Source organism: Phytophthora sojae, assembly GCF_000149755.1.
Source record: "Phytophthora sojae unplaced genomic scaffold PHYSOscaffold_1, whole genome shotgun sequence".
NCBI lineage: Eukaryota > Oomycota > Peronosporomycetes > Peronosporales > Peronosporaceae > Phytophthora > Phytophthora sojae.
Genome location: NW_009258115.1, coordinates 1,426,890 through 1,452,420, shown reverse-complemented (window position 1 = coordinate 1,452,420; position 25,531 = coordinate 1,426,890). Strand labels below are relative to the sequence as shown.

At 51.9% G+C, this 25,531-nt stretch overlaps 13 protein-coding genes across 13 annotated transcripts; 7 read left to right on the top strand and 6 right to left on the bottom strand.

Moving 5' to 3' along the window:
* Nucleotides 1–135: 135 nt before the first annotated feature.
* On the bottom strand, nucleotides 136–2,937 carry PHYSODRAFT_390137 (hypothetical protein; the record flags this gene model as incomplete). The annotated part of the gene is made up of 1 exon (XM_009515885.1): nucleotides 136–2,937. A coding segment is annotated over one exon (2,802 nt), but the record flags the coding sequence as incomplete, so codon positions are not given.
* A 119-nt stretch (nucleotides 2,938–3,056) lies between these two features.
* PHYSODRAFT_320777 (hypothetical protein) lies at nucleotides 3,057–4,298 on the bottom strand (the record flags this gene model as incomplete). The annotated part of the gene is made up of 3 exons (XM_009515884.1): nucleotides 3,057–3,227; nucleotides 3,262–3,429; nucleotides 3,465–4,298. 3 exons carry the CDS (start codon nucleotides 4,296–4,298, stop codon nucleotides 3,057–3,059), a joined length of 1,173 nt encoding a protein of 390 aa, XP_009514179.1.
* A 1,101-nt stretch (nucleotides 4,299–5,399) lies between these two features.
* Nucleotides 5,400–5,912, top strand: PHYSODRAFT_448307 (hypothetical protein; the record flags this gene model as incomplete). Its single annotated transcript, XM_009515883.1, has 1 exon — nucleotides 5,400–5,912. A coding segment is annotated over one exon (513 nt), but the record flags the coding sequence as incomplete, so codon positions are not given.
* Nucleotides 5,913–6,086: 174 nt separating this feature from the next.
* PHYSODRAFT_447694 (hypothetical protein) lies at nucleotides 6,087–6,302 on the top strand (the record flags this gene model as incomplete). The annotated part of the gene is made up of 1 exon (XM_009515882.1): nucleotides 6,087–6,302. A coding segment is annotated over one exon (216 nt), but the record flags the coding sequence as incomplete, so codon positions are not given.
* Nucleotides 6,303–6,493: 191 nt separating this feature from the next.
* PHYSODRAFT_454779 (hypothetical protein) lies at nucleotides 6,494–6,829 on the top strand (the record flags this gene model as incomplete). The annotated part of the gene is made up of 1 exon (XM_009515881.1): nucleotides 6,494–6,829. A coding segment is annotated over one exon (336 nt), but the record flags the coding sequence as incomplete, so codon positions are not given.
* Nucleotides 6,830–9,590: 2,761 nt separating this feature from the next.
* On the bottom strand, nucleotides 9,591–10,759 carry PHYSODRAFT_467412 (hypothetical protein; the record flags this gene model as incomplete). Its single annotated transcript, XM_009515880.1, has 2 exons — nucleotides 9,591–10,478; nucleotides 10,559–10,759. 2 exons carry the CDS (start codon nucleotides 10,757–10,759, stop codon nucleotides 9,591–9,593), a joined length of 1,089 nt encoding a protein of 362 aa, XP_009514175.1.
* Nucleotides 10,760–17,396: 6,637 nt separating this feature from the next.
* Nucleotides 17,397–17,819, top strand: PHYSODRAFT_320773 (hypothetical protein; the record flags this gene model as incomplete). Its single annotated transcript, XM_009515879.1, has 1 exon — nucleotides 17,397–17,819. The coding sequence occupies one exon, from the start codon at nucleotides 17,397–17,399 to the stop codon at nucleotides 17,817–17,819; it is 423 nt and encodes a 140-aa protein (XP_009514174.1).
* Nucleotides 17,820–18,244: 425 nt separating this feature from the next.
* Nucleotides 18,245–18,667, bottom strand: PHYSODRAFT_468637 (hypothetical protein; the record flags this gene model as incomplete). The annotated part of the gene is made up of 1 exon (XM_009515878.1): nucleotides 18,245–18,667. One exon carries the CDS (start codon nucleotides 18,665–18,667, stop codon nucleotides 18,245–18,247), a length of 423 nt encoding a protein of 140 aa, XP_009514173.1.
* A 401-nt stretch (nucleotides 18,668–19,068) lies between these two features.
* Nucleotides 19,069–19,719, bottom strand: PHYSODRAFT_473553 (hypothetical protein; the record flags this gene model as incomplete). The annotated part of the gene is made up of 2 exons (XM_009515877.1): nucleotides 19,069–19,501; nucleotides 19,589–19,719. The coding sequence occupies 2 exons, from the start codon at nucleotides 19,717–19,719 to the stop codon at nucleotides 19,069–19,071; spliced, it is 564 nt and encodes a 187-aa protein (XP_009514172.1).
* A 913-nt stretch (nucleotides 19,720–20,632) lies between these two features.
* On the top strand, nucleotides 20,633–21,061 carry PHYSODRAFT_320771 (hypothetical protein; the record flags this gene model as incomplete). Its single annotated transcript, XM_009515876.1, has 1 exon — nucleotides 20,633–21,061. One exon carries the CDS (start codon nucleotides 20,633–20,635, stop codon nucleotides 21,059–21,061), a length of 429 nt encoding a protein of 142 aa, XP_009514171.1.
* Nucleotides 21,062–21,416: 355 nt separating this feature from the next.
* PHYSODRAFT_553683 (hypothetical protein) lies at nucleotides 21,417–22,332 on the top strand (the record flags this gene model as incomplete). Its single annotated transcript, XM_009515875.1, has 3 exons — nucleotides 21,417–21,652; nucleotides 21,724–21,955; nucleotides 22,046–22,332. 3 exons carry the CDS (start codon nucleotides 21,417–21,419, stop codon nucleotides 22,148–22,150), a joined length of 573 nt encoding a protein of 190 aa, XP_009514170.1. The 3' UTR covers nucleotides 22,151–22,332.
* A 201-nt stretch (nucleotides 22,333–22,533) lies between these two features.
* On the top strand, nucleotides 22,534–24,513 carry PHYSODRAFT_470913 (hypothetical protein; the record flags this gene model as incomplete). Its single annotated transcript, XM_009515874.1, has 4 exons — nucleotides 22,534–22,989; nucleotides 23,062–23,168; nucleotides 23,202–23,742; nucleotides 23,830–24,513. The coding sequence occupies 4 exons, from the start codon at nucleotides 22,534–22,536 to the stop codon at nucleotides 24,511–24,513; spliced, it is 1,788 nt and encodes a 595-aa protein (XP_009514169.1).
* Nucleotides 24,514–24,583: 70 nt separating this feature from the next.
* Nucleotides 24,584–25,460, bottom strand: PHYSODRAFT_553679 (hypothetical protein; the record flags this gene model as incomplete). The annotated part of the gene is made up of 2 exons (XM_009515873.1): nucleotides 24,814–25,460; nucleotides 24,584–24,747 (listed from the first exon to the last, which is right to left on the bottom strand). Exons 1-2 carry the CDS (start codon nucleotides 25,415–25,417, stop codon nucleotides 24,584–24,586), a joined length of 768 nt encoding a protein of 255 aa, XP_009514168.1. The 5' UTR covers nucleotides 25,418–25,460.
* Nucleotides 25,461–25,531: the final 71 nt, after the last annotated feature.

Genomic DNA, 25,531 nt, shown 5'->3' with positions numbered 1-25,531 from the left:
AAAACCATTGAGCAGGTCCTCGAGCTGCGACCGTCCCACGTCAAACCGCGCGCGCTCGTGGAATAGCTGCCACTGGTTCAGCAGGTCTTTGTAGATCTGGATCCACTTCTCCAACGGAGGCGCTTTTGCCACGTAAGACGATGGAAGCCGCGCAGCTAGCAGCGCCAGCGTCTGGATGTCGCCCGTCATATCCAGATACGTCTGAAGCAGCCGAATACCGTCGGCGTTGATTCCAGTCACGATCAAACCCTCAAGACGACCAAACTGCTCGCTCTCCTCTTCGTGCAGGGCGACAAACGCGAGCAAATCCTCAGCTTGGAGGTACCGACAGGCGAACGCAAGCCGGTCGCTTAGCGGCAGCGTGATATCGTTGAGAATTGCAGAGTAGACTCCAGCACTCGCAGGTTTAGCTCCTCCAAACGCAGCCAGACCGTCGACGCTGCCCCAGTTTCTTCTGCTAGTTGGACGTCGGGCTGGCTGTTGGCTGGCGCGCATTGCGTTCAAGTTGGACGAGTTCGACGACGAGTTGGAACTCGCGGCGCACAGGAAGGACAGCATCGCGTGGAAGTAGCGCGGATTTGCTTGTGACATGATCTCGCTCCGCTTCAACAACTGCTGCGTCATGTTCGACCACAGAGACAGCCCTCCAGCACTGGCGATGGAAGACGAATAACCAGCAACAGACATTGCGATGAGCTGTAGCAAGTCTGGTGAATACGGCGACGCAACGCCAACGTTCAGGTGCTGCATCTGAGTGAGCCACGTAGCTCCCTTCTGAAGCAGTGCCACCGCCGCGTTCAAGTCACCGTGGAAAACAGCGAGAGCCGCCGCCCGGGCGTAATTCCCTTCTAACTCGCATCGGTTCAAAATGTTCTGCAACTCGTATCGACCGTTCTCATTCCACGAGCGGTTTGCGAAGTGAGCGTTGTCATCGTACTGCTTCTGCGGGTTCCAGATGCTCGAGTTGCTCCGGTGCATGTTTCTCCCCGATGCGCTGTCCAGACCTGGTCCACCCACGCCGGCTGATGACGCGCGGGACGCTCCTTGGCCATTATCAGGGTCCCAGTTGCAAGCCAGCAATCCCAAGCGTCGTCCAGGTCCTTCAAAGTACTGGCATCCAAGCACTTGGTCCGTCTTCATCACCGAGATGATGCCCACAGGCTCCTCCTCTCTGGAATCCTCCTGAACGGTGGCGGTAGAACCAGCAGCGCCAGTCTTCGCAGCAACCGGAGGATCTCCAGAGACCGTCAGCAAGTTCTTCACACCAGCAACGACCAGCGTATTCGGATCCACGGGCCAACCACGCAGCGGCCCAGTCATCATCGCATTGACAGCGTTGTTTGCCAGACCATTGCTGGCCGATCGTGATTGCTCCACGCGTGAAGCTCGGATGCGGCGGAGCGCCTCAACTTGATCCACCCACAACCACAAATTCCGCAGCTGTCGGCCTCTTGGAGTCGACTCGTTGAACAGCTTCAGATTCTTGGACAGTCCGATGGAGTAGCCCTGCTTGGCCAGCTTGTACATCTCGTTCGAGATGTCCTCTTCCACGCGAGAGCCCGAGCTGATCTCCTCCTCCAGCGCGAGTCGAGTCACGGCAGACGTCCCCAGTCCAGGTCCACTGACAGAGCCACCGAACAACAACCGACCGCAACCGAACGTCACCGCTCCATGAGACGACAGAGACAGCGGCATAGCGTCGTGCACTGAAATGTCCCCCAGTTCACCCGTAACAGAGGCGGTCAGCAGTCGATTGGGAAAAGCTGCGGCCGTGAGCTGGTGCTTCTGCGCGTTGCTGCTCTTGCCCACGTTATTGGCTCTCTGCATCCTCGACGGCGAGTCCACGTGCTGCCAGGAGAAGGACGTGAGCGGCTCCGACGTGTAGCGTCGGCGGAACGGCTTCTTGAGCGTCGAGGAGCCGCTCTCCTGCTTGGTGACGTCCCACAGCGACACCCACTTCTCCTCGGTGGACGCCGTCACCAAGATCCCGGGCTTGGACGGACACCACGACACCTGAGCGAGGTTCTTGCTCGTCTGGTACAGCGACAGCAGCGGGCCGGACGACGACTCCAGTTGTCGGATATCCCACACCTTGACCGGCTCCTGCGGTGCGTCACTGTACGTGGCCAGCATGTGCGGCCGGTGCTGGTCGAACACCACGCCCAACACCACCTTATTGTGAGCTACGACACTCATAGGTGACGAGCCTTTGGCTCTCAGATCGTACACTCTGAGCCACTTGAAGCCTGTTCCTGTAGCTAGACACGTCGGCTGCAGCGGCACCCAGGACAGCGCCATCGTGGCCTCGGAGTTGGCCAGTTCATGCACGGGCTTGGAGTCTGCAGCGGAGAAGCCACTGCCGGCACCAACACCGACACCGGCACTGCCGTTGCCGGAGCTGCCGGCCTTGCGGGAGCCGTCCTGGTCCCCTAGAGCCTCGATGTTGCTGCTGCTGCCGCTGCTCGTGAGCCCCGCGCCGCCGCCCGCCGCGGCTCCGGACGCATTGAGGTCCCACACGAGCGTGCAGAAGTCGCTGCGCACCTTCTCGAAGCCGGCGGCGAGCTGGTGCGGCACCGACGGGTTCCAGGCCACGGCGTGGCACGGCCGGCTGTACTTGGGCAGGAACTCGCGCATGACGCGCGCGCGCGGGTCCTCAAAGTCGCAGAGCAGCACCTTGCCGGAGCCGGTGCCGGTGGCGATCAGCAGCGGCTTGGCCTCAAATGGGTACCACTGCAGGCTCTTGAGCTGCTGCACCTTGGCGTTGATGCGCACGACGCGGAACGCGCGCTTGCGCTGCGTGGTGGGCGCGGCGTCGGGCGCGGCGTCGGCGTAGTCGCCCGAGCTCGTGGTCACCTCGAAGAGCCGCAGGTTGTCGGTGCCGACGGCGAAGAGGGACGCGTCATGCGGCGACCACTCCACGACCGTGCGCTTGCTCATGATGGTCGGCTCGAGTGACTTGGACACACCAAGAGGAGGATTCAGAAGGGATATGATTGGCGGAAAATGTAGAAGGGATTTTAGTTGTTGTTGTCTAAGATGCTACATGTTTGTGGTTTTCAGTAGGCGACACCTTCGTAGGTTGCGAGCTGCGCGATGAGGTCCTGATAGACATAATCGTTGGCGTTGTAGGCCCAGATGAAGTCCAAATGGCTGTAGATGTCGATGGTCTTGTCGTGCACGACGGTGCCGGACGGCAGCGACGACCGCAGGTGCTCGAGGTCGGCGGGCTCCGCCGCTGTAGAGTCCCGAACGCGGGTAGACCATGTCTCCAAGGGCGTACGCTGGCGGGGCAAAGGCGCCGTACTTGGCCTTGTTCGGACAGATGGCCGATGCGCACAGCGAGAGCCCCAGAGCCTGTACGCAGCTGCAGCCGTAGTCGAAGCGCGCGAGCGTGTCCTCCCGAATGCCCTGGGCGAAGTGCGCGATGTCCTTCACTGAGGTCCCCGCGCGGGGACGTGCGAGACGTTGAGGCTCGTGGTCGTCCCGAAGAGCAGCGAGATGGCGGACCCGCACATATCGTCGATGGCTGTGCACGTGTAGCCGGACAGGAACTTGGTGAGCAACTCGTTGTGCGCGAGGAGCTTGACGAAGCCCAGCCCCTCGGACAGCAGGTCCAAGTGAGCGTCCGCTAAGGCCACGAACAGCTCCGCCTTCGAGTGTCCGAGCCAAGAGACGGGAGCCAACGCACCGAAGTACGACACGCTCTTCGCCAATGTTTGGTTGGCCGCGAAACCCACGAGCGCCTGGGTGACGCCCTGCGAGTGGCCGACGTAGCTGATGGTGGGGCCACCCGATGTGTCCCGAACGTAGTTGATCATGGCTGGGAGGTCGTACAGCCTCATGTCTTCCCAGGAGAAATCCCAGAACTCGTCGTCGTCGGTGGTGTAGTGGATCGACTCGTTCGAGTACGTGTTGCCTCTGCTGTTGCCCAGCCACACGTCGTAGCCGGCGTCAGCCAGCACGAAGGCCAAGCTCTGGTTGCGGTAGTTGCAGACCCAGGCGAAGCTGCTCTCGATGATGCCGTGCTGCACCAACACCGCAGGCTTGTTGGCCGCAGCGGCGGCGCTAGATTGACTTTCGTCGTAGCTCTTCGGCAGTCGGTGCATCGTGAGGATGTAGTCGTCCGAAGTTGTGACCTTGTGCGTCTCCACGACGTATCCGCGCGCAGCGATGATCTCCGGTGCATTCTTGCCCACGTCCGGGTCCACGGCGATCTCAGCTACTTCCGCGACTTCGGTGCTTGCAGCGATAAGCCCGATGGACAGTAGAAGCAGTAGAAGCAGCCGTTCCTCGACCATGCTGGTACTTGGTAAGTGCGTGCTGTTCGATGTATTGCTTCTGCAATGGAGCGCAAGTTGCGGAGTGACAAGTTTCCACTGCGAACAGGGTGAACGAGTCTCGACAGGACTTGTGCTGGGAGTTGCGCAGGTCACAACTCAACGGCAGACCGCTGAAATGTTCGACTAGCCCACCTCAGTCGGTGGACCAGAGCAACACAACAGTTGGATTGTTGGACAGTCGACATCCCGGTGACCTCAAGGGTCAAGATTACTCAATGCAACTGCGACGCAGTCACTTGCCGACACCAAGTTCTGCTGTTTGTTTGATCGGCGATCAGTGATCGCCGATCACTGATCGCCGATCAAACAAACAGCAGAACTTGCGATCACTGATCGCCGATCGCCCGAGCCAAATCGCTCCCCAATCGCCCCGGCCACTTGGATTGTCTATTGGAACTCGATTAAGTACGTTTTACATATGGTATTCTTGTTTGGAGCGGTTTCGATCTGTACTTGAATTTGTATTGGTCGATTTTCGAAATCGACCCGATTTGGAAATTTTCAACGGAATTGACAATACAATATCTACTATAAGTAAAGCGATATGACGCGAGAAGTGACGATACGCTGCCCACTGTTCAGATGGACTTGGAATGACTGCAAGGGCAACTACAACGCGGAACCTAGTGCGGCGTCCAAGCTAATTGAATAAACGCACGTTTAGAAATCACATCATGCTAGGCAGAATAGAATCTGTGTGAGCCCAGATAATTTGAATCTATTCTAGGTCATCAGACATGCTTTACGAAATGGACATTCTGTGTAGTGGGCCTACTTTGGCTCACTACTTTAGCTTACACGTGTGCGCGTGTATGTGAGGATGCGTACCGTATTTCGCATGTAGAAAGCTGCACCGGCATATGAGATGCACTTTGATAACTACCAATCAGTGCGCGGCATTTGCCATGGCACTAAATCGCATGTAGAGAGATGCAGTACTAAACCCCTTTCAAAACTGATACAAATGCTCACCACTCACTTCATTGCACTTCGTAGCCCGCGCTCTCGGGGGTTGGCGCCATTTTGTTTTTGCCGATGGCGCGCACCAAGCCACGGCCAGTCGGCAGGCCACGCCTAAATGGCAAAGGCCGCTATCAGACCAAGCACATCAAGAAGAGTGTCAGCGTCGCAAAGAAACTCGAGGTGTTGTCCTTCTGGGCAAATGCGCCGAAGCCCAAGATAAAACATACAATCGCCCATTTCTGGCACGATCTGGCCCCCGAGTTCTATAACTCGAAGCGCACGATGATCCAGCATTGGCGGCGTGAATCGGCAAAGCTTGAGGCTGCTATGAAAAATAGCAAAGGTAAACATTTAAAGGTGCGAAGCTTAGGAGTTGGGACGATCCTCCCACCAGAGGTAGAACTAGAAGTGGTATTCTGGGTGAACAGTTTGCGCAAGGAAGGTGTGCCAGTATCGCCGCGCATGCTGGCCCTACAAGCACGGCGGGTTGCAGCTGAAGCGGGCATCAGGAACTTCCGATCGTCTGACAAATGGATTCAAGGATTCCGAGGCCGCCATCGCATGAGCATGCGAGTTCCAACTCGTCAAAGCCAAATCAGCCCCGAGGATATTGCCAAGGTTTAAGCGGAGTTTGCAACAGAAGTCGAGAAAATGGCTCGGCAGCTGGGTATTACGCGAATCTACAATGCAGATCAGACAGGTTTGTTTTTTATTTATTCTAACTGCGAATGTATATTTTAACTTATGTTCTCTAGCTGCATTTTTTTTGAGTATCTGCCTACCAAGAAAACAGTGAATGCTCGCGGCGCCAAAACTGTGTGGGTGAAATGTGCCGGCTCTTCAAAGGAGCGTGCGACCGTGATGCTACTGGGGGATTCAAGCGGGGTACGTTATACCCCCTTCGTAGTCTTCAAGATGAAGCCATCGAAAAACCCAGCCATTGTCAAGGAGAACAACGAAAAACGATGTGGCTTTGGCACGCGAACGTGGCCAGAGATCAGGAAGCTGAAAGCTGAAACCGGTTTGCAGATTTACGCCAACGGCAACGGTACGCTTCTTTTTTTTACTTGCTCTAAAGGATTTATCTCATTTTCTTTTTATTATTATTGTTTTTCTTTTTAGGCTGATGGAAAAGTAATCTTTCGCTAAGGTTCCTACATTTTCACTTTGGTCACCGCACGTCGCATGCAGAGCCCGTGCTGCTCCTCTGGGATGACTCCAGCGGCCACTGGACCGCTGAAGTGCTGGCTTACGCTGCATCTATTAGGGTGGTGCTGCTGAAGGTGACTCCCCATGCTACGTCTGTTTGCCAGCCGGCAGACGTAGCATGGAATCATCCGTTCAAGACTTGGCTGCGCAGGTTTTGGCTCGAGGACATCCAGCGGCAACTGATGCAGCCGAGCGACGCGGAAGCCAAGTTTAAGCTGACTCCACCAGGCCGCGCCGGGATGTGCCATTGGATTCGCGCTAGTTGGGAGAGCCTGAGCTCCGACACCATCGCGAATGGATACAAGAAATGCGACTTACACCTCAACGAGGAGTGCCTCGCTGCCGCGTCGCTGGTGGCAGAGCTGCAGAACCTAACGCTAGTAGGGCCAGTGGCCAAGGCGGTCGACCAAACTCAAGACTCCGACCGCAATGTCATTCTTGACGAAGCTGTGGTGTAGCTTTATTCTACAATACATATTGTGATGCACATCGTTTTTTAAAGGTATGTTTTCTGTTGTGAACATCAGGTGCAGCTTTCTACATGCGAAATACGGTAGCTTAGTTTAAATTAGAGTTAATTATACTCGGGCCTCCGAGTATTGATTAATCTAAATAAACGATCCAAATAATGTTTTTGGGTTAAAATGAGAACTGCAATTTTTGTTTTATGTTTCTGACTTCCTCTAAATGTAATATTCTAAGATAGGAATCTGCCAACGGCTGGTTGGCAGAATTCCAATGCTATGCATGTCGCTCATTGGCTAAGAGATGCTGCTCTCAGCCAATAGGAATCCTAAGTCTCTATGGACCACCCGTCGTGGTGGTCGTAAATGTATGTAGCCTTTGGTGTGTCTACACCAAGGTCGAGAAAGTCTTTCGAACCTCTAACAGACGTCGTGTCTGTTAGAGTTACACGTGACTGTAGCCACTTGTGCGTGTAACCCTGATACATTCTGATAGTTATTAGCCTCTTAATACTGACATAGCATATGTACCGTAAGGTATGCTCGGCACAGGATTAAATCGGTGTCGCATGAAGCCGTGCGTGTATCGCACCTGTTTAAGTATCCATCATATATTGAAATTTTATGAAAATAAACTTAATAGGTCATCTAAATAATTATCTAGTCGGTCTCAATCGGTGAGGAAGCATCAATCGCATCATCAAGTTTCATTCGAACCATTTCCCATTCTCACGCCCGACCCGAAGACGCAACACCAGGACGAAGCTACAGCGCGAATGTAAGTGCTTGGCAGGGCGCTGTTGCAGCTAATAGCTTGCTTGTATTTGATTATTAACAGCGCGGAGGTAAGAAAGTAAATTGATATTATCGCAAGTGGGTTACAGTAATTTGCCTCAATAGCGCAGTCGTGGCGTCGAATACCCTGCTGAAACGAGTATCTGTGCACACCCCAAATCCAGCCAATGAGAGTTCAGCTAGCCTCTCCTATGCAATGATCTTAGAGAATGTATAAATGTAGCCATTGCGCTATTGAGGCAAATTACTGTATTGCACTAAGAAGCTGCTTATCTGGTACACTGACTACCGTAATTAGTCTCACTCAGACTATTTTGTGTGAGGTCCTTGATGTCTTGCTCACACAAATTAGACTGAGTGTGGCTAAATACGAAGCTAGACTAATTTAGGTATGGAACAAATAGTCACACTCAGACTAATTATGACATAACTAAAAATTGTATCACTGAAGACCTCAAGACAAGTCAAGATATCTCTCCAGACTGGAGTAATTGGCAAAAACGGCGTTGTACCGACTTCCTCCGCTTGTAGTGGACAACCTCATATAAGAGCGCCCAATCATATCACAGGATTTGGAGGGCCTTCTCGACTCCGCTTATAAGTTCCGCACAAATCATTTCGATACGTTTCCACCGGTAATATATCGGTGCGATGGAGCTTCCATTCATTTCACGCAGCTACGGCTGCAGCCTAGAGCTACCTGGACGCGGTTGCTGCCAGTACCCACTACCTATGCTAGTGTTAAGCGCTGCTGCGGCACACGTTTACTATACAGACGTTCGGAGAGTGGTTTGCTTGCATCATCCTTACTTACTCGACGCTGTTCCCATCGACCAATGACACATGTTACCGAGTTAGACTTTAATAAAACGTTTACCTCAAAAATGTTCAAAGGCCAGGGCAAAGCATTGTAACGGCACTAGCCTCACGCGGGCGCGTATTGCTCAAGGCTTTGCAGTGGCAGCCTGTTGCCTGCCGCGAGGTGTCAAGCGCGACAGGCTCGCTCAGGCGGCTAGCGGCGTTGTACCAAATAAAGTGAGCAAAGCGCAAAAAAGTGGCAGATAATCGACTACTGGTACCGGTACCAGTTGCCAGATTCGGCATATCATTTTTGACGGGTGGTACAGTGTACCGGTATATACCCTGTCCACTGTAAGCGGAGGAAGTCGGTACATTCTTTGAGTTAAGCGATGAAGGAGCCATTGACTAAATGATATCGACAAATTCGATTGTATCGCACGAGGGGACCAAAAATACAACCCCTTATTTTCTAGATAAACGAGTAGAAGCAACAATAACCTAAAACATCTGAAAAGATAAATTTGTATCGTAAAAGTTGGTAAGCGGTATCATACCGCTTAACAACTTTTACAATACAAATTTTCTTAGTTACCGCCGGTATCTACTCATCACCTGAACGGGGTAGATGCATCTATCTCGACGGCATGTGATCAGGGTACCAAATGAAAAGTGCAAATCAAGTATTCTCACCGATTCCTTCAACTTGACATTGCCAAAGTTGACATTCGTCACCAACTCCGTTACTCAGAGGAAAAATCCTGCTCTTCTAATGAGTCGTCGTCTTGCTTTTTGCGGTTTTACCTTTTGCAAAATCGTCTGAATGCTTCTTGATAGTCTCTTGAAGGTGAGGGTACAGTTGCTCGACTCTCCAAACACCATCAACATCCAGTGAGAGTCCGCAACGGATCATAGCTTTTCTTGCATAGTTCATCTTCGTCTCTAAATCCACCTGAGCTTTTGCCAAGCGAACAGCTTCTGCAGCAAGAGTCAGAAAAATCGTTTACCGGGATTTTTTAGTTTACCCGACCCAGCTTTTTTTTCCACGGGGTTCATTTTGCCATTGCTCGGATAGAATCAAATCGATTTTTTTGGCGTTCCACAAACTGCGCCACACATCTTTGATTTTCGCAATCACGAAAGAGTCGGCAGGCTGGCAAAGATCAGTTGCATTCGGAGGGAGGTACTTGAAGCTGGCATTAAGGGCCTGGAGCTCCTCTTCACATTCATCTTCGCTGAGATGTCCTGAGCAGTTATCCAGAAAAATGGTTTTCTTCCTGCCAAGGCGATCGGGTTGCTGGGCACGGCGCTCTTTTAGGTATTCGCGGAACGTGCGTCGATCCATCCAGCCCTTTGGTCCAGTTCGGTAACAAACGCCCGGTACGGTATCAGCGACACCTCGAACCGGATAACTGCGATCTGCATTTGTGAAGATCATCATGGGAGGGTGGATATGCGCACTGGGACCACCGGAGATCCTGACGACCATTGTCATACCTTCGCCGCCGCTAACGACATCAGCACACTTGACCTGTGCCTCTCCGCCGAATCCTAAAGTTTTTCCATTGTCGAAATCAATCACGAAGTGTGTCTCGTCGACGTTCTCGACCCAGTTCTCGTCCAAAGTTCCGTCGCTAAAGCCCTTCTTCAGCTCGCCAAGATGCTTGGCCACGCTTTTTTCGATCTCTGCAGTTTTTTTCGGGCTAAGCTGGCGCTTTCCTGTCTGAACCCGAAGAACTATGTTGTGATTCTCCATGAAATTTTGTATCCACCGCGTATTGATTTTGCTTTCAAACAAGGCCCCATTGTCATCGGTTTTGGGGACTTCGGGGTTTTTCAAAACACGGAGCGCCAACTGTCGAAGCAGCGAGGAATCAAATTTGAGACCCAGTTTGCGAAGTCGATCAAACTCACTAACAAGTCGGGGTAGATCCAGTTGACCCAGGCGCTCCGGCGTCTACCACGCCCAGAAGTCGCTTTTAAGTTGACACGCTTTCGCCCAGTCTTGCGACGACCCGATACAGTCACAGACCCACGCTGTACATCGGTAAGCCGCTCTCTATTTTTCCACCACGACATAGCCTTGCTTATATTCGCGTTGTATGTGGCCGAGATGAATATATCTGGAAACTCACTTACAGCGCGGGCATACATGCCTTTTTTGCCTTGTTTCTTAATGTCTTTCTCCATCCACAAAATGACGCGCCTGCGCTGCTGTAAAGTGCTGACCTGCTGTGCCGAACGCGATGACGATGTATTCCCCCGTTCTTCTGTTGTTCCAGCCGAGGGTGCTTGAGCTTCTTCTTCGCCGGATGCATTATCGATCCCTCCTTCCTGTGACCCATGATCAGCTTCGTTGGTAACACCAGGCCGATTTTGCTCGATGGCATGCCTCCTCTGATGAGCTATTGCGGCAACAATAGGAGATGCCGAAATCTCACAGGCAGCTGAAGTCCTGGTCTGGTCCTTGGACTCGCACGTAGGGCACATGATGTGCTGTCCGAAGCCTTCGGCTCCAACCGGCTTGCCACAAAATGGGTGCATATGAACGGAGCAAGATGGGCAAACATGCACAGGACCAACGTCACCTCCGCAGCCGCTACAAGGCGCCAATGTGCTTCGTAACGTACTCATTGTACGTGTGTGCCGCCTGTAGAACTTGTGTCGAAGTGCAGCCGTTGCAAGAGCAGCGGATGCAACCTATTTGAGCGAGATACTATTTTTGAATTGAGAGTATTTTTGAACTGATTCAACTTTTGCTTACCATAATTATTCTCATGAAAACGTAGTGTGACTAATTTTGAACTCAGACTAATTACGGTATCCAGTTTAGTTGTGAATGTTCATAATATAATACGCACAGCGCGGACGACTGGTGCGCGCTGTGCGTATATCTGTTCTGTTTTATTTTCGCTATCTCAGCCCCCGCGAAGCCCTAGTTCGCAGTTCGAAGAACTGAAGGTTTTTGGATGTCATCGAACGACATTCACGCTACATCCGTCGCTTCTTCCTCCAGTGGATGCCATCGAACAACATTCACACTACGTCAAACAACACTCGATCGAATACGGTCTGAATGACACTTACAGCCTTCTAGATTGATGTCAGATGCCCACGATGCCGCCAAAGGAAGTGGAGATTCACCAGTAGAGGTGCCATTACCACATCACTGCATCGTATTATACTACATGCAGCTCCAGAGAACTCAACATAGTACTTACTCATTCCATTAGCGTGAAAGCTATTGGTTCGATCTGTTCATTCAGCCATGAGGCATAACTTAGACCCACCTCTTTCAGACACAGATTTTACTTCTGCATACACAGCTTCTCAGAGAGATTAATTGAAAATCGTGTGGTCGTCTGAATTGTTTACACCAATTGTCATTAGGCTGGTATTGTGTGAATCCCCACACTCATTGGAATGAGTCTTGATGGATTAGATAAAACATTCAACTAAACTTTGCCGAAAACCACTTCAAGTTTTTAAGGTTGTACGATCTAAGAAGGGAGGTATAGCTTTATTTTCCGTTCAACAGACAACGCAGTGACGTCCTAGACGGTGGTGAACGAACTCGTTTAGCGGAGATTCAAAAAGAGCTGCACCTGATGGTATGTTTTCGAAAAAAGTCTTCAAGGTAGTGCAAAAATAATGACGACCATGTATGAAATCGGAAGAAGCCTAGTTCCAATTAATCGAACTACGAATGGCTTGGGTGGGGGCATTAAGAAGCTAGCTGCACTCGCTTAGGCGTTTTATCTACGAAGAGTTTGGATGATATTATGTTCGCCATGAAACTACATTGCGACCCACAGAGACCCACATTGCTACTGCGCGGTGTAGAATTATCTACTACTTACTTTGACTTATCGAACTTGAAACAAACTGCTGGCTTCATCAGTTACCCAGCAAGTTCAGTTGTGCAGTAGGCCGGCAGTGCAAAATATTCGAATGGACAGGTTTTTCTTGTTTTATCGCAATCGGTAAGTTTCCGAGCACAGTACAATATGGTACTGTAATTTAAGAAATAGGGGATTCTGCTTGGGCATCAGCGCACATTTCAGTGGCCGGCAGGAAGGAAATTGCGTTGATTAGCTAGCTATCGATAACCATTCTGCGTACTAGAAAGAGTTTACTGACACTAAATCCGTTGAATCCTATCTGACGAGTAGCAGGAGGTCGAATCACCGCGGTGGGTTTGTATAAAAATGACGGGCTGGCAGTACCTTTGAAAAGAAGCGATCAAAGTTGGTTTTTTGTACAGCGTACAGTGGCAGATGCTGCGGCTGCGAAGAAGGCGCAGGAGGTGCCGAGGGTTTTTCTGTACGAGCATCCATACAAGCTAGCTTCGAGATCCCCGGGTCCACCACCCGGGTCCCCAATATTTTTACAGACAAAGTTCGTACACTGTATCACTAAGCACTATCCGGAGGTTAGAGGATATTTTTTAAAACATCCTAAACATCAATCCTATACAACTAACAGAGTATCGTGTCAGTCTGTCTGTAAGTCCGTCCGTTCCCTGTCTTCGGGCCTTAGCCTGTCGTTGAGCATCGTTCGACCGCCCTGTAATTGACGCATTAGTTACCTGCCCTATGGCATCCCACCATCATCCCGACTGGCTTACCTTTGCCCGATATTACAAAAATAGCCGTGCGTGACAAGAATGATTAGTCTTGATGTGGCCGTCTTGATGTGGCACACACAAACCGGCTGATTTCACATTTCCGTTTTTGAATTCCGCGCGCGGCGGAGCGAGGAAGCGCTCGGACGTCGGGCGCCGCTGCGAGCCGCACAGGACGCGAGCGCCACACACGGACGGAGGTACGCTTAGCTACATAGTTTCCTAACTGTTATAGAAGTGTCGGTTTCGGGAGTACGAATTCAACTAAGTCCGACTAGCTGCTGAGCGCAGCGAAGGCGGCACCCGCGTGCGTTATAGCGGGCCGCCCGGCCCGCCCAACTACAAAGTTGCTAATATTGCGAGTAGTACAGCGAGCCGACGAGGCGAGCGGAACGGGGTCGATAAGATCACCCCCGCTTTGATCAATACTATGTGTTGCACCTGCTACCATATGAATCGGGTAACCGCGCAGCGATAGCTACACTGGAAACGGTATGCAAGTTAGTGTGTGTGAAAAAATACGGAAATAGTCTTAGTGAGACTACTTCCGAACAAAACACCAGATTTACTGAAACTCATATAAATGTTTCTCACGTAATTTAGTATCTATGTGAAACATCCTAACCAAAAATAGTACGAGTGAGACCAATACCGTTTTCAGTGTACAGAAACTACATTGCGACCCACAGAGACCCACATTGCTACTGCGCGGTGTAGAATTATCTACTACTTACTTTGACTTATCGAACTTGAAACAAACTGCTGGCTTCATCAGTTACCCAGCAAGTTCAGTTGTGCAGTAGGCCGGCAGTGCAAAATATTCGAATGGACAGGTTTTTCTTGTTTTATCGCAATCGGTAAGTTTCCGAGCACAGTACAATATGGTACTGTAATTTAAGAAATAGGGGATTCTGCTTGGGCATCAGCGCACATTTCAGTGGCCGGCAGGAAGGAAATTGCGTTGATTAGCTAGCTATCGATAACCATTCTGCGTACTAGAAAGAGTTTACTGACACTAAATCCGTTGAATCCTATCTGACGAGTAGCAGGAGGTCGAATCACCGCGGTGGGTTTGTATAAAAATGACGGGCTGGCAGTACCTTTGAAAAGAAGCGATCAAAGTTGGTTTTTTGTACAGCGTACAGTGGCAGATGCTGCGGCTGCGAAGAAGGCGCAGGAGGTGCCGAGGGTTTTTCTGTACGAGCATCCATACAAGCTAGCTTCGAGATCCCCGGGTCCACCACCCGGGTCCCCAATATTTTTACAGACAAAGTTCGTACACTGTATCACTAAGCACTATCCGGAGGTTAGAGGATATTTTTTAAAACATCCTAAACATCAATCCTATACAACTAACAGAGTATCGTGTCAGTCTGTCTGTAAGTCCGTCCGTTCCCTGTCTTCGGGCCTTAGCCTGTCGTTGAGCATCGTTCGACCGCCCTGTAATTGACGCATTAGTTACCTGCCCTATGGCATCCCACCATCATCCCGACTGGCTTACCTTTGCCCGATATTACAAAAATAGCCGTGCGTGACAAGAATGATTAGTCTTGATGTGGCCGTCTTGATGTGGCACACACAAACCGGCTGATTTCACATTTCCGTTTTTGAATTCCGCGCGCGGCGGAGCGAGGAAGCGCTCGGACGTCGGGCGCCGCTGCGAGCCGCACAGGACGCGAGCGCCACACACGGACGGAGGTACGCTTAGCTACATAGTTTCCTAACTGTTATAGAAGTGTCGGTTTCGGGAGTACGAATTCAACTAAGTCCGACTAGCTGCTGAGCGCAGCGAAGGCGGCACCCGCGTGCGTTATAGCGGGCCGCCCGGCCCGCCCAACTACAAAGTTGCTAATATTGCGAGTAGTACAGCGAGCCGACGAGGCGAGCGGAACGGGGTCGATAAGATCACCCCCGCTTTGATCAATACTATGTGTTGCACCTGCTACCATATGAATCGGGTAACCGCGCAGCGATAGCTACACTGGAAACGGTATGCAAGTTAGTGTGTGTGAAAAAATACGGAAATAGTCTTAGTGAGACTACTTCCGAACAAAACACCAGATTTACTGAAACTCATATAAATGTTTCTCACGTAATTTAGTATCTATGTGAAACATCCTAACCAAAAATAGTACGAGTGAGACCAATACCGTTTTCAGTGTACATGTAGCTTGGCCTGCCCCACTACTTACTATATTAATAATGGAGGGAGGTTGTTTCAATACAAACACATTGTAAGCCATATCAACGCACAGATAGTTATAGCAACACGTAGTCAGTGATAGTGAAGCACATAGTAAGCGTCATGCACATACAGTTAGCGATAATAGCACGTAGAAAGCGATAGGAGCCCGTAGTAAATGATAGCAGCGCGAGTACATATTGCGCAAGGTAAGCTGAAGGTGGATACAGTATTAACAGCGTGCCCAGCTTACTTTTACTATAACAAAACTGCCGGATTACAACTACCGCGTAGCGGCAGCGCTTGGCTCTCAATGTGATAAACATCCTTCGAAGTATCTGCAACTTTGCTAAAAGGCATCGATAGTTTATGTTACATGTCGGTAGTATAATCAGACCTGAATAGTAGATGCTGATATTCAATTAGCTGGAGCTCTATGATAGATTACTTTGGACGCGCACTCCCACACTAACCATCCAATTTAATGGGTTGTATATACCTGTATGGCGCAACTTGAATAGTGCAACGTGTACTCCATAGATACTGTACAAAGTGCGAAGCTGTTGCGTTCAATGTCTTAGCGACTGTGGTGCAGGTGGTGCAGTGAAGTGCCGCTTAGACTAATAAACGGATAGGGACGCTTCATAAAATAAAATAAGTTTTGAAGAGGACACATTATCGCAGGCCGCACTTCACCGGTATGGATCATTGAAAATTCCGAAGTGATGTTACCTGATATGTATATGTACACGGTGCTTTTGAACGGAAGCACTAAGTATATGCTAAGGAGAGGCATAGCGAAGCGTGAACGGATATTTAGGCTTATACAGGCTATACGCTTGGAACCAACTAACAGAAACCATGGCAGAGTGATACACTTGGTAAAATAACACGTATAGAGACTTACGTGAGCACACTAAACACGGGTTGTTTTAGATATGTACTTTGCAGATACGTTGAAGGTTGGGTTGAATAACCGCTACGATGTGGACAGGGTTTACGACACAGGACCATGCGATAGAGAATCCTTTATATTGCAACGTGCATCTACTTACAGTAACGACGTGAAGCCTATACCAGCCCTAAGAGACCCCCAACATACAAACACCTTTTTACATGCATACAATCCAAACTAACGACATTTGACTGGAAAATAGCCCATCGGAGCGAAGCGGAGGTGGGCGGTCCTTAGTACTACAACTAACCACATAACTACCGCCCGCGAAGCGGGCGGCGCTCGGCTAGTCCTAAGATTCAATAAGAATCAATCAGAGCGTCGTTGTTCGTCGGTCGGTATCAAAATCGTCACGCTTATTCACTAAGTACGAATTACACTAAGTACGAGTAGGTGCCCAGCGCAGCGAAGGCGGCTCCGTCGCCGAAGGCGACCTCCTCATACGATATTGCGGGACCGCAGGACCCGCCCAACCTCTGTAGTAGTAACTAAACATTGAGAGTAGTGCAGCGAGCCGACGAGGCGAGCGGAACGGGTCCGCCACTGCCGTAGCGAAGCGTAGGCAGTCTGCTTCAATAGCGGAGCGAGCATAGCGAGCGAAGCGCCAACTAACTAAAAAATAACCGCCGCGTAGCGGCGGCGCTAGGCTAGTCCGAGTTATTAATACACACACGGCAATTATGCATAAGAGGTTGGATGTGCTGGGGATCATGGATGGTGGTGTACTGGGCCAATGCATGGCTGCTGACAGGCCCTCCCAAGTCGATATATATATGAGGAGGTGGATATTTTAGCAGGTCGTGTACCTGTTTTCACACATATTTAGGAGCAGGCTTTGACATATTTAGCGTCTAAAATTGTCGGCAAAATCATTGCAAAGCACAATAAAACTTGAATTTGTATTTCGTCGGTCCTCCATTAGTGCTAAGGGCCTGGTCGGGGAATGCTCCGGTAAGCCTACCCCTAAGGTGAACCGAGCCGATGTGGTCGGTTGGCTGGAGACCGTCTTAGTTTTGGTGTGTCAAGCTGCTCGACTCAGCACCATCACACTCGAGAACTCGCAGCCATGGAAGGCACCCTTACTGCTCCACCTGTGTGCGGCGCTGAAGCTGAAGACGCTGCTGAGAGAAGCGTAAGCGGCACGGACACCAACGGGAGCGGCGTCGAGAGGGCACCCCCGCATGGTGGAGGCCGTGGTGGTCGCGGGGCAGGTCGCGGTGGTCGTGGAGGACGAGGAGCTTTGACCAGGCCAGCTGCATCATGGAGCGATGATGATGTGAGCGAGTTCTTTCGCCTCCGTTACGCAGAGTTAGCTGACAACTTTAAGAACACGAAGGACACCAAGCGCATCAAATATGCGTGGGCCGTCTTAGCATCAACACTCTCTGTTAACCAGAGCAAAGTGTTCACTGACCAGCAGTGTCAACCTGAGATTCTGTCGAAACCACTCGTCGTAGACCGCGTCATACAGCATAGCCTCAAACTCTAGCGGTGTCAGGGTAAGGATGGGTTCGAAATTGCCCACACAGCGGTGTGGACCGCCGTCGCGAGAGCCCCCGTGGCCGCAGCAACTGCAGCAACGATGCTTTCGCTCTGCATCATCGAAACGCAGTGAAGACGCTCGTCTCCAAAGTGAGACTGGTGATTTAGTCGTCTCAGATTGGCCAGTCTGGAGACGGTGAACCTAGCCGATCGAGCTAATAACTGGCCAATCAAAAATAAGAAAAAATGTCGCCACATCGTCTAAGACGATCGAAAGCCGAAACGAGCGTTCCCCGACCAGGCCCTGACCAGAGGGTACAGTAATCTGCCCGAGTAAGGAACGCCTGATATATATAAAGACGCAGAATATATAAATTGATGTTAAGTTGAGTATACTTTTCCAATGTACTGATTTAGTTATTTCAAAATGAACTAAAGAGCAGCTTTACCTACGAGTCCGGAATGATTCCAACAGTGGCGTATGGTCGAAGCACTAACCTTTGACCAGGCATCCTCGCACCACAACAGCGCTGTCAACTGGTCGACCTCGTAGGGATTATCTAGCCCTTCACCAAGCCGGTCTAGAGCCTGCATCATCTTGCGGGATAGAATGTGTCGCTTAATACAATGAATGGTTCCTTGGTCCTTCTCCAGCGGCCGCCCCAGCAGGACTGCACTTGACTTGATTATGCGGCATATCGTTGTCTTGCCTGGGGCGGCCGGGAGGCTGAACTCCGTCACAGCCCACTCACCCAGGCCCCTGTAGGAGAGAGCAGGTGTGCGGGCTGCCTTGTCAAGGATGCCCACTTTCTCAGACCAAGTGAGGCGGAGACGCTTGGACGGTGTGGACTTCATGGGTGGAGTGGGGGAGGAGGTGGGCTTGTTGGGCGAGGTGCAAAAGCAAAAGTGCGAGTCTACTACTACGGTACATGTAGTTTGAAGTCTAGTAAGATCGCTAAATGCGCGCCATTTTCAAACGAGGGTGGAGAGCTGATGATTGGCACTGGATTTTTCACCTTAGTACCTCAGTACCTTGCAGTACCTTGCACATCCCCCTATCGCCACATCGACTGGAAAATAATATTAAATATGTGAGGCTATTACACCATTTCCGGGTCGTTCTGCACAAATGCTAGATTCAAAACAATCACTCAAAGAAAGGGCAGTATACAGGTCGGATCCACAACCCAAATTGCTCGATTCAAAACAACCATCTCAAATTTCAAAACTATCAATGTACCATATATTTGGTACGCTTACTTGCCTACTTGCATGTCCTTCATGAGAATTGCGTCGGCGATGAACGCGAAGGTGTGGTGGATGCACTTACTGCAAAGAGCAGGAGTCACGACTTCTTGGAAGATCACATTGGCAGCGTGTAGGAGAAACGATGAACGGTGCGCTGTGATCGTTGTACCCTCAGGAACACTCAGGATTCGGCTCCTGTTTGCCGCCATGTACCTCTTCACCGCCGCCTTGTACACGGAGAAGACGTTCTCAATGCCGTTGAGCATTGGTGAATACGGCCCCAGCCGCAAGCACTCTGCCTCCGCAAACTCCGGCTCCTCAAACACGTCCTCCACGTTCGTGTGGCACGGAGCGTTGTCCAAGACGACGACGATGTTGCCGAGTGGCCCGCGCGTAGCTTGGTCTCGAAGCATGGCCCGCACCGTCTCGTTCGCTGCCTCGCTGTCAAAAGAGCCGAAGCGCCCCTCGTGGTACTCCACGCCATCGTGGGAGATACACGCAATGACGTGGATGTTCTTGCCCTTGGACGACGTGTTAGTGTCGACTGCGCGCTGCCCCGCTTTGCTCCACCCGTAGTTCCGGCTGATCCAGATGTTAAAGTTGGTTTCGTCGAGATAGATAATCTTCTTCTCCGCCGCCACATACTGCAGCAGCTTCATCGCGAACTCTTGCCTCTTAACCTTGTTAACCGGCGAGTTCCGGTAGTTGTTGTCTCTGTGCGTCTTCTTGACCGTGAAGCAGCGTCCCTCCAAGTTTGCGCGCACAGTCTCAATCCCTACTCGAACGCTGAATTCATCAAACAGACGGGTACGCATTTCTTGCAAGGTTAGATTGCAGTTCTCGGACAGTCGCTCCTCTAAGAAGTCAATGTGGTGGCTCTGCAGTTTGCGGTTGTAGGCCCCTCCTCTCATGTCCTTCTGCGGCGTGAAGTCTCCCGTGTCCTTTGCCTGTTTAACCCACCGCCGGGCGGTCACCAGCTGAACGCCGTTGTGCAGAGCAACCAGCCTCCAGTTCTCCCCCTTCTCGGCAGCGGTCAAAACACGAGCGCGCTCTGCGTCCGTGTACGTTTTCCCCATCGCACAAGTGTGAAAATACCAAAGTGATCGTTTAGAAAATGGTGGTGATCGCTTTGAATCGAGCATTGCCTCGAAGGTTCTCGAATTGTATACCATTGTATACGTCGAGGTATACATGCATCCTACCTGTCCTTTTTTTGAGTGATTGTTTTGAATCTAGCATTTGTGCAGAACGACCCGGAAATGGTGTAGTTGTACACCCGTTCCTTATTCGGGCAGAATTCTGTATCACTATTTGGGATACAGTCAAACCTGTTTATATGATCCTCTCTATTTGAGCCATGCCGTTTATTTGATGCAGGCTTTGTCGCTACCAAATATTTCACTTAGTTTTTGTATGATCTCTGTTTATATGCATACAAGGTATATGAGTCACATTTTTGGGGACCAAATTAGCTCTCACCTGTTTATTTGATTCACACTGCTCACGGCCACACACTCTTCAACGCACCACTGCTCAACACTCAACGCCTACCGCAAGCCTTCTTCGCTCGCCATGTCTCCTCGCACCTGTCTGACGCTAGAACAAAAGATCCAAGTGCACCTAAAGCTCAAGCAGAATCCTGGCATGAACAACCCCATGCTCGCCGAGTGGATCTACGCAACTTTCAAGGCCCGGGTCAGCCGTGCCACACTCGCCCGACTGCGCAACCTGCCTTCTTCCTACTTCAGCCACGTCGACCTGAGTGCGACCAAGCGGCGCCGAGTGAAATTCCCTCAGTTCGAGCGGGAACTGAGGGAATTTTTCTTTCAGAACGAAGCTAAAACGGCGATGGCGGACGACGTGCTCCTGCTGAAGGCGCATGAGCAGGCGGAGCGCTTAGGAGGAAGAGGAGGAACAGGAACCCGCAGTTCAACCTGCCATTGCTCTGAGACACTGCATGGAGCTGGCTGCATTTCTGCTGCAATGCGGAGAGCAGACTGACAGAGAACGAAGAGCTTTACAGACCGTGACCGCTTTGGTTCGAGAGACTACGGTGAAGGCAAAGCGGCAGCGAACTATGCACGATTTCTTTACGTGCACCACATAAATTTTTAACTGAGTCCATTTTATATGAGTCATTGTTGTTGATGGTCACCAACAGGGCCTCATATAAACAGGTTTGACTGTACCACTACAAAGAGGGTAATTGTCTCTTTCCGGATTGGCCAAAATTCCACCCAATCGAAACGGCTGCGAGTCTCTTTACCACCGCCGCCTCCATTCCCCCTCCGTCACTTTCCGACGTCGCGAGAGAGAGCCAGCAGACCCGTAGAACCGCCCAGACAGATATCTAGCCATGGACGACGTGTCTCTCAAGCAGAAGCAGGCGGACGACAAGGACCTGGACAACCTCATCTTCGACGGCGAGAAGAACGAGGCCGCCGCGGTCAAGGAGAACCAGCCGCAGACGCAGGACGGCGACTCGGACAGCGAGGACAAGAAGTCCACGGCCTCGGCCAAGGCCGACCGCTCCTCCATGGGCAACGTGCTGCCGGTGGACAAGCTCAAGAACGGCGCCAACACGGCCTCCAAGTACGCTGCTAGGAGTGGCTGATAATATGCTGATGAGAGCGGAGCTGAGCTTACGATATCGTTGTCTGCAGGGTATTGGGTCAGACCTTCTCCATGTTCAAGGAGAAGTCCGGCGCGGCGCTGGAGGCGGCCAAGTCCTCGAACGCGGGTAAAACCATTGCCGGCGGCCTGAGCACGGCGGCTACGGCCAGCCAGGAGCGGTACGGCAAGCTCAAGGAGACGGATGCCTTCAAGAAGTCGTCCACGCTGGCCAGCGGCGCCTACGAGCGGACGTCTATCGTCGCCTCGGGCGCTTTGGAAAAGGTACGGCGCAGTGTTTGATTGTGGCTTTGCAACTGCGTTGATGAGGCAAGTATTGATGTGCGTTTCTGTGCTTTTATTGCGGCGATACAGGCGCGTGCGGCGTCAGCGACTGGACTCGAGATGGCGAAGCACACTGCTGCCGCCAGCATTGAGACCATCAAGTCGAAGACGGGCAAGAAGGGCGGCGAGAACTAAGCCAGCACCGAAGTGGGTTGGTCTCGTGCGGACGCGGGCGACAGCTGGATCCTGCTAAACAGCGTGGGCTCCGTCGTTGACTCATCGCCGCCTCGAATCGGGATGGGGATCTGCCTGCCTTGCCTCCTCTTCTACTTACATGCATAATAACGTTGCTTTGCGTACTCGACTGCAGTTATGAGAAACCAAATACAGATAGTCCATTAGACCATGAACCGTAGCGCCCTAAGGTGTCCGTCGCCCGTCCATTAGTCGATTCATGTGAGCCGTTACGCTAGAGTGTACCCACTTCGCGGTACAGAAAACGTATCGCTAGATCAGCCAATCAGCGCACCGCCTTAAGCTGAAAAAAGATACTCGATTGGCGAAACGACACAATTGTGATGAGCATCGCCGCCGATCTGGAGCGCGCTACTGCGAGCCTCGCAGCGCTCTGTCGTCGCAGCTTCGGTCCTTGTGGAGAGGAGACGCTGCTGTTCCGTCCTCCAGACGCTCCCGTTGTTACGGGCGAGGGCCATGCGGTGCTTGCGGCCTTGAAGCGCGGATCCGATGCGTGTGACCCATTGACGACCTTCCTGCTCTCTGCAGCGGATGGAGTGCACAAGCAATTGGGCGACGCTTCTAGCGAGTTTATTCTGCTGGTGGACGCGGCCACGAGGCATGCAGCTGAAGGTCTGAGGAGAGAGCAGGATACTCGGAGTGACGTCGATCGCGCTCGGATGTCTCGGGCGTTCTCTGGGCTGAAGTGGGAGCTGCAACGTGAGATGCAGAAGATCTCTGGGTTGCAACTTGCTGTACCAGTTGAAGTGGACTGCGAGACAATGCAGCCGTCAAAGCAGGTGGGTGAATGGTGTTTTGCTTGAGCTGTTTTTTATTGAGATGTTGATTGTGTGGGTGAGGGTGTTGTGTAGTTTCGTGTGACGAGTGCCACGATTGTGAAGTCGGCGCTTGGAGGCGTGCTTGGTGAACGAGCAGTGGATTTTGTGGTCGAGTTGGTATTGAAGTGGGTCTTTACTGCGTCACCAAGCACGGGAACTTGTGGTTGGTCCAGAATGGACAAAGGCCTGTTCCGGCGAGTGCAGCAATATTTGAAACTCGCTCCCGACGCAATAATCCACATGGCGGCGCCGTCAGTATATGGCTCGTACGTGGTCCCCTGTGAAGATTTTATTTTGAAAAAGTCGGTAGTGACATCGCAGCCCCCGGGGATACTCGACCGGTGTCAAGGATCGGTGAGATTTGTGTGCTTCACGTGCCCGCTTTCGTTGACTGCTGGATCAAATCATGTCGAGCTCGCAATGTCCGAAGATGAAGAGCTATTCACAGCCCATGACGCAGCACATTTGTTCATCTCGAAGTTCGTGCGACGACTGCGCGACCAACATCACGTTCAGGTTATCGTAAGCACAGAAGCTCTTGACGAGAGCGTAGTTGCCGTTTGCACCCGCCAAGATATCGCCTGTGTCCAGCTTGCTGAGCCAGAAGATGTCGAGGCACTATGCACTATCGGTGGGACATTCCCACTTGCCAGCGTTTTCGACAACATTGAAAATACGAAATACGTAGGCGTGTGCACCAGTGGAGTCTCCAGAGTGCGGTTCCAGCAGCAAGCGTGCTTACGATTCCGTGGGGTAGCACCAGAACGTAGTAACCAACGCGGAGATTCCCCACAGTGTGAGCACCGCCATCAGGAGGTTGTGGTCCCTCAACTGTTGATTCATGCTCCGACAAAAGGCGTCTACAAACAGTACTACGCAGCGATTGTCAAGAGTCTGCGGGTGCTCAGAAGTTGGTGGGAGCCACTCCATGCGGATAGCACCCAGCACCCTCAGCACTCAAGCACGGTCTATTGTTGCAGAGGGGGTGGGGCTACGGAACTCGCTGTCGCGCGGTGGCTGCAAGCTGGAAGTAATAAGCTCTCCAGTGTACCTCGCGATGGCGTTATGCAGACACTCGCCAGACAGGTTCTCGCCAATGCCCTGATCGAAGTCGTTGGCGTATTGAGAAGCAACTTGAACAATACTTGCTCAAGCGCAAGCGAAGAAGAACTCACCTCTAGTCAGCCCACTGGTAACCAGAGGCAAGTTCTTCTTGAAGCCTTTAGCAGCTTGAAACTGCAAGAGCCTCAAGTTTTTCACGGATACACGCTCAATTATGCTCGAGCTGTACAGACACTGGCTGGACCCATTCAGATCCCCCAACTCGTTATTGGGGATCCAGAGGCGTACGGGCTTATCCACCCCTGGCGACGGATTGACACGCTGTTGTTCCTCGTACTGCAGACCCTTGAGCAGCTCTTCCGGATCGATAGGGTCTTTTCCAAGACAACCCCAGGCGTCACATCTACAAGCACAAACAATTAAAGCAATGCTTTTTGACAACTCCACCTAGTCTTCTTGATACAGTCCTACATTTATCAGTAGGGGGCACAATTTAAAGTCGTTCTTTTGCGCTGAGCAGCGAGAAATAGCTGGCGAAGCTGTCGCCCACGTGGATGACGTTAGGGATCGACGGCACCACTGCGTCCTCAGGTTTACTCGGCAGGTGCACCACGCGCGGCACGTGCTTCTCCAGGTCCCGCACGACTCCAGAATCCACTACAACAACATCAAAATCAACTCAGAACCTCTTAAAACGCCTTCAAAACCCCGCAACAACCTCACCTTCAACGTGAATTTGCGGCTCAATCTGCCGCACGAACGCAACTTTCCCAATGGCCGTCGTGCAGAAGAGGATCTTGTGCGCCTTGACGCCTCCGGGCGTCGACTCGTTGCTCTTGAGGTCCGGGTGCGTGGTCACGAACTCGCGGACGCGCTGCATCTTGCCCTTGTCGTTGGCGTCTTGCACCGTGCACAGCAAGTACACGTCGGCCACGCGCGAGAGGTCCGCCAGCAGCGCCGGCACGTCGTCGTGCGTCCAGGCCGGCGCGTCCGACTCCGTGTCGAGCAGCGCCTCGGCGGCGATCGTGACGGTGCGCGCGCCGTTGCGCAGCGGCAGCGTGAAGTGCAGACGCAGCTGGCGGTCGCTGAGGCCGGCGGTGGAGATGGCGGCGCGCTCGGGCGCCGACGCGAGCGCCGCGGCCGTGGACGGCGCCATGCGAGCGGCATTGGCTGCGTTGCCATTCCCGCGGACCGGCGCGTCCCCCTGCCGCAGCTGCTGCACGTACACGTAGCCCGTGCTGAGCATGACCACCAGCAGGATGATGAGGATGCCCAGCAGGCTGTCGTCGATCATGCCGTCCACCACCTCGGGGCTCTTGGCGCTCATGGCGATCTCGGTCGTCGTCTACACACTTGCCACTCGCTCGGTCGGATTACGTTCGTAAATGAAGCAAGTCACGGTACTGCCACCTGGCCAAAATGTGGTGTAACATAATTCCAA